This window comes from Otolemur garnettii, unplaced genomic scaffold (assembly GCF_000181295.1).
Source record: "Otolemur garnettii isolate 467f Iridium unplaced genomic scaffold, OtoGar3 scaffold00140, whole genome shotgun sequence".
NCBI classification, from domain to species: domain Eukaryota; kingdom Metazoa; phylum Chordata; class Mammalia; order Primates; family Galagidae; genus Otolemur; species Otolemur garnettii.
Genome location: NW_003852535.1, coordinates 4,091,849 through 4,098,834, shown reverse-complemented (window position 1 = coordinate 4,098,834; position 6,986 = coordinate 4,091,849). Strand labels below are relative to the sequence as shown.

General features: G+C 45.4%; 1 protein-coding gene across 1 annotated transcript; it reads left to right on the top strand.

The window, feature by feature from the left end:
• The first annotated feature begins 762 nt into the window (after positions 1–762).
• Positions 763–3,644, top strand: LOC100945824 (mammaglobin-A). Its single transcript, XM_003798787.1, has 3 exons — positions 763–817; positions 2,054–2,241; positions 3,606–3,644. Exons 1-3 carry the CDS (start codon positions 763–765, stop codon positions 3,642–3,644), a joined length of 282 nt encoding a protein of 93 aa, XP_003798835.1.
• The last annotated feature ends 3,342 nt before the right edge of the window (positions 3,645–6,986 follow it).

Sequence of the window (6,986 nt, the reverse complement as noted above, 5' to 3'; positions counted from 1 at the left end):
CCACAGGCGCCAAGCCATCACTAGCATATTTTTGTGCATTGTTGTTTGGCGGGCCTGAGCTGGATTCAAACCTGCCAGCTCAGGTGTATGTGGCTGGCGCTTTAGCCGCTTGAGCCACAGGTGCCAAGCCCAAATCCTCTATTTTCATCAGAGCTTGGAAAGTCATAAGTTTTCTCCAAAACTTGAAACACCTTTCTTGCAAAAAGAATCTCTATGGAGTAAAGGAAGGGCTGCCTCCCAGAGGAAGAATGCGGGATTGCACCCAGCCAGCTGTAATCTAAGAGGATGGATGGACATAGAGGCTGTGAAGCCCTTTGCATCTTGAAGAACAAGGAGGAACAGAAGAGGAAGAAGATGAAGAGGCCCTGGAAGAAAAAGAGTACAAAAATAAGGAGGAAAAAGAAATGAGAGAAGACCACAATAATAATAACAATGACAACACAGGCTCATACTGTTGGATTTGCTTTAGAGTTGGGAAAACACTTTCACATCCATTTTATCTAAAGCCACATGTCATTACTAAAGTCCCCAAATTGTTGTGAGTCCAAAAATTCCTTTCTATGCATGCTGGTTGGATTCCCCTTGGTTCATACAATGGTTTCTGGTCCCAAGCCAGACTGAGTCTCTGGCTTATTCCCTCCTTCCTGGCAGGGCCTGCGGTACCTGCCTGGGAATAAATAGAGCAGGCTGAGAGCTCCCTCCATAGTGACTTCCTTGCTTCCTGCCACACACAACTGGAAAGTCAACTGCATCATCCCCACCATGAAGCTGCTGACTGTCCTCCTGCTGGCTGCCCTTCCCCTCTGCTGCTCTGCAGGTGAGCCCTGTGCAGGGGGATGGCCTGTGAACTGGGGGCGTTGACTACTATCTCTGGAGAAATTCAGGGTCCTAAATCCCCAGCACAGGGCAGGGCCAGGACAATTCATCTATGCGCAATAGATCTCAGGATCACATACATGAAAACAAGCGGTGCCCTGGAGGGCTTTGCCCTGCAAAGGAGCTGCACGTATAATCATAGAATCTCTTTGCTTTTAGGGTGTCCCACTGGCATCACAGTGATCCTGACAACCAGCATGAGTGTCAATACTGAATATTAGATTTAGATATTTTAGTGGGGCAAGGGAAAGACATGATTGAAGGTACTATGGCTTCTGCATCTAGAAACCGTGAAGCAATACTGAGTCTGCTGAAATGTGGAAGGAAAAGGGAATCCTTCCGGGAGAAGGCTCAGGCTGGGAAGGGGAAGAAAAGGCTCTGGCAACAGGAATGTGGCAGCACTTACCCGTCACAGAAGGAGCTGCCTTGTAGCATTTATAAAACCCATTGATATTCCCACCTCATTTGTTCCCAGAGCAGGTGCATGTGGTTAAACAAGTGATCTGCTCACAGTCAACCGCACAGAAATCCCAGAGCCAGGGTACAACCAGCTCATGTGACTATAGATCCTAAGCTCCTTCCCCTCCACCACAGAGGTGGGCACAGCAGATCTCTTCACAAACAGGAAGTTCTGTTATGGTCTTTGTTGTGACAAGATAGAGAGTCAAATTAAGTTAGTGCACAATATTCTAGACCAGTGGTTCTCAACCTTCCTAATGCCACGGCTCTTTAATACAGTTCCTGTGGATTGCGACCCACAGGTTGAGAACCGCTGTTCTAGACCCATACATACTTCTATGTGAGAAGAAATCCTCCTTGATACTCTGCATGATTACAGGGAATCTTGGCATGACTTTAAACCAAGAATGACCAGATAATATTTAATATGATCCACCAAGGCAGAGCATCTCAATTCCCAAATGTGCTGGTTAACCAAAGAGACATAGAATGTGGCTTCTCTGGACTTGGGAGGCTGTAGAAGAATTTTCAGGACTTAAAGGGAACCCTAGAATGTGAGTTTACCTCTCCGGGAATTGAGAACTCTAGAGCACGCACCATGGCCTTTCTGAATTTCAGCCCTTGCTGAGATGTCCAATGATGACTGATCTCATAGGGATGTTCTAAGGTGGGTTCACACTTCTGGGCATGAGCCCTTATTGTTGTGCTCTGTCCTCAGGTTCTGGCTGTCAACTTCTTGAAGATGTAATTAATAAGACAATAAATCCAGCTGTGTCTATGCCTGAATACAAAAGTGTACTCTATGAGTTTACAAATGGTGAAACGGACAATGAGGCTGTTGAGGAATTTAAAGAGTGTTTCCTTAACCAGTCGAATGAAACTCTGGAAAACATCGGAATCCTGATGGTAATTTTGGTCTTTTCTTATGTACCTTTTAACAACACTGACCAGGAACAAGTAGGCTCTAAATCTGGCACTAGCCAGGCCAAGCAACTGGTGGGCAAGCTTTTTAAAAATTTCACCTCATTTAAATGTCTCCCTCGACTGCTTTGCCACTTCATTTTAAGAATCTTCAGCGAATAATAAATGAAAAAAGCAAAAGAGGGAAAAGAAAGCTCCAGAAATGGCTGACCTACCCCTCAGTTCCATAGTCCATTTTCAGACACAAACACAGGAACACACAGACACCTGTGCACACACAGACATGCACACACACCAACACACAGGGACAGACACAAACACATTTTCTACCAAGATAAAAAAAATAATTCTCCAGGAGCCTCTCACTTGTAGGGGAACCAACAAAGAAACTTACCCCTTTTCACAAAATTAGAAAAAGGTCTTAAAATACTTTTTCAGAGTTCAGAAAATACATTTCATACATATGATACATTTTCCAAAATAAAGAATTTAACGTGAATGTCTGAGCCAGCAAGATGTGTAACCATACTTGATTGGAAATCATGGATCATTTAATTCAGTTCCTCATGAAATGGAAAGTATAGATCATGGGTATGAAACCAGCATGGGCGAAGGAATTATCTAAAGGAATGTCACTTGTTATATCTGTCTAGTTATGTATACATTGCTCAGAGTTTTTTTTAGCATTTACTTAATAGTATCCCAATATTCCATTGAAACAATCTAGAGAAAAAACAATTTAGAAATATACCCCCAAATTTAAGGATAAAAGGGAACATCATCTGCAGTTTAGGATGGTGGGAGCATTGTTTCTTTTGAACCAAAATTATATCAATCATTTTCAGTGTAGCTCTCTAAGAATTCAGAGTTCACAAAGGTAATGAAGAACTGCAGTGTGTTAAAATATTTCGAACTTTTAAGATCATGAAAGAACTCGGAACTATAAACCATGTTTATATTTGAGCTGAGATGTTCACAATTCTGTGTCGAAAAAGTGGCATCAGAAACACTTCAAACTGGCATGTCCTCAACAAATTGTACATGCAGCATTTTAATTGGGTAAATTATTTTAAAGAACAAAAACTTGGAGAAAAAATATTAAAGCAGTTGCCCCATGTGGAAGGTATCCAGAAATATCAGGACCTCTTCGGTATTAATAAATATCTCCTGAAAATAGGAATAAATGAGGAGATAATTCACATTTTGCTTCCAGAGCTAATTTTCTTGGGAGTGAGATGTTTGTGGACAATCGCAGGAAAACAACAAGGAGAACAGTGTCTGGACTTACATATTTGCCTTTGCAAGGGAGAGTTGAAAATCTCATTGTCCTGTCTGTGTTTGTTTTTCAGCAAATCATCTATGGCAGCAAATTTTGTCAACAGTACTAACATCCCACAAGAACTTTGGCTCAGATATGGCAGACAGATCATGATCATTGTTGACTGCTAGAAAACACAACGTTTTTTCTTCTTTTGTTCTTTTAAGTGAAAACTGCAAGACACTTGTTGAAACCTGAATACATCTTTATTTCAATAAACTAACTGCAAAATACTAAAGTTCCTTTCTGTTCTTCTAAGAGGCGTTCCAGGGCCTCCCATGAAGGGCGCTTGTGGGGGACAGACACAGACAGGCACGGGAGAATTCAGTGAGGCACTGAGGGCTCTGCAAGGCACCTTCCTCCTCAGTCTGCTCCCCAAGCCCTGAGCTCCCACTGGAAAGTGCTTTCTGGCCCCTCACCCCATCACCTGCCCACCAGACCCTCTCTGAGGTCCTCAGGCTCTTGGGTTCTGTCTGACATGAGGTCAGGCTCAGAGTCCCTGTCCCATGCCAGTCCTCCTGTCCACACTGGACCTGCTGGCCATGGATGGGCTCCTCTGAGCTCACTCTAATTCACCTAGGGGTGCAGGACTGGGACCATGTTCAGCCGGTGAGGTGAAGCATGCAAAGTCAGGTGGACCCAGCCTTGACTTAAAATTTTAACTTTCACTGATCATGTATTAGGTCAGGAGTCCTCAAACTTTTTAAACAGGGGGCCAGGGTTCACTGTCCCTCAGACCATTGGAGGGCTGGACTATAGTTCAAAAGGACAGGCAGCGGCTAAGCAGGACAAGCAGCAGCGGCAAAAACACCCGGCAGGCCCGATGAATGTCCTCTGCAGGCCGTAGTTTGACGATGCCTGGATTAGGCATTAATTTTCATTTTTAAAACTATTTGGGCAAAATTTACCTACCCTGATTACTGAGTTTTGTAGCACCCCCCCCCAATTGTGTGATGTCCCCTCATCCTGTCCCTGTAAGTGGGAGCAGGGTCCACCCTCTCCTTCCCCACACAGAGCTGCACAGCTGATAAGGCTGAGGGGGTGTGTGCCAAGGAGACTTCCTACCCGTCATAGAAGTATTGCATCTGGAATATTGTCCACTAGTTTGACCTGACTCTCAATCTTGTCAGAACATCAAAGAACATAACACAGAACTTTCCCTTCATGAAGAGATCTGCTGTGCCCATCCCTGCGGTGGAGGGGAAAGAGCTGGTTCTAGTCTGGCTCTGTGATTTTTTTTTTTTTTTTTGAGACATTCTCCCTATGGCATTCTCGGTAGAGTTTTATGGAGTCACAGCTCACAGCAACCTCGAACTCTTGGGCTTAAGCGATTCTCTTATCTCAGCTTCCCAAGTAGCTGGGACTACAGGTGCCCACCACAACGCCTGGCTATTTTTTTGTTATTGTTATCATTGCTGTTTAGCTAGACCGGACTGGGTTCGAACTCTCCAGCCTAGGTTCATGTGGCTGGCACCGTAACCACTGTGCTACAGGTTCCGGCTCTGTGATTTCTGACTGTGAGCAGATCACTTGTTTGCCCACACCCACCTGCTTTGGGAATTCATAGGGTGGGTATGGAAACAGGCTTTGCACATGCTAAAAGGCAGCTCCCTCTGTGAAGGGTAAGTGCTGCCATATTCCAGCTGTCAGGGCTTTGTCCTCCCCCTAGATCTTGATTGCCTGAGGGGCCCCCAGAGACTGTGAGTTCTCCTCTCCAGTGTGCTTTGAGAAGCACACTGCGACCTGGGGGCATCCCAAAGAGAACTCAGATCAACTCTGCAAATGCAGGTGAGACCACAGGGTGAGAGACACTGGTCACACGCTGCAGCCTGAGCCTTCTCTCTGGGAGGTTTGCCTTTTCCTTCCACATTTCAGGAGCCTTGTGTTTATTTGATGGTTTCTGGAGGCCATGCGGTCTTCAATCATGTCTTTCTTTTTTCCCACTGAGACAGCAAGGTCCAATATTCAACCCTAAGACTCATGCTGGTTTTCATGCTAACGGTGACCCTGGTGGGACACCCTGAGGGGAGTGAGACTGTGTGTAGCTTCTCTGAAGGGCACAGACCTCCTATCTGCTTTAGTGCAGTGGTTTTCAACCTTCCTAATGCCACTACCCTTTAATACAGTTCCTCATGTCGTGGTGACCCCCAAACATAAAATTATTTTTATGAAGTAGCAATGAAAGTAATTTTATGGTTGGGGGTGACCACAACTTGAGGAGCTGTATTAAAGGGTTGTGGCGTTAGGAAGGTTGAGAACCACTACTTTAGTGTCTGGAATGAATGTGATCCTGAGGCCCACTGCATATAGATCCTTCCTCTTGGAGCTTTCCTGTGCTGGGGCGTGTCGAACAGGAGTTCTTCCACAGGGGCCCAGCAATGCCTTCCATCTCCCGGCCTCCCCCCTGCACTGGGCTCTCCTGCCGAGCAGCAGGGGGGAAGAGCAGTCAGCAGTGGGACCATCAGCAGCTTCATAGTGGGACCAAGACAGTCAGCTGTCTTAGTGGTGTGTGGCAGGGAACAAGGAAGTGACAGTGGCTGGAGCTCTGAGGCGGCTCTATTTATTGCCAGACAGGCAGCACAGTCAGTGCCAGGAAGGAGGGAATGAGTCAGAGACTCAGCCTGGCCTGGGACAAGGAAATAATCCCCATCTTCCTAGGGGAGCCCAGCAAGCCGGAGTAGAAAGTGATTTTTGAACCTATGATAATTTGGGAACCGTAGTAATGACATGTGGCTTTAGGTAAAATGGATGTGAAAGTGTTTCCCAAACCCCAAACCAATTCCAACAGTGTGAGCCTGTGCTATATGTCCTGCGGTCTTCTGTTCCTCTCTCACTTCTTCTACTCATTTTTCTCCAGCTCCTCTTCATCTCCTACCTCTTCTTCTCCTCCTGTTCTTCAAGGTCTGAAGTCTTCACAGCCTCTGTCCTCTATGATCATAGCTGGGCTGGATTCAATAATGCAGTTACCCTCCGGGAGGCAGCCCTTCCTCCCTCTAGACATTCCTTTTTCAAAAAAGGGTTTTCTACCTAAAATTGAGGGTTTGTTTCTTTTCTCTCTTGTTCTTCTCTCCACCAGACTCACCTGACTAATTCATCCTTTTAAATTCACTCCATTATGAATCTGTGAATTAATTTCTGTTTAGTTCTTTGTTGCCTTTTAGGGGTTTCCTTCTACTGATTCAGAGCCTGCTATGAATAGTAGAGTAACTCCTTGCTCAGAGCAGGCAGTACTGGGTCCTAAATGGTTTGGCAGTTGGGGTCATGGAGATGTGGGTTTAGATCCTGGAGACCACACAGAGTCATGACGAGTCTTTTGGGAAATTGCACTTCTGGTCTCTCTGAGTTCTCTTTTCCTCTTCTGAAATGTGTACAAATGACCCCATGCTCACGCTTTGTTAGGACTGTAGATACT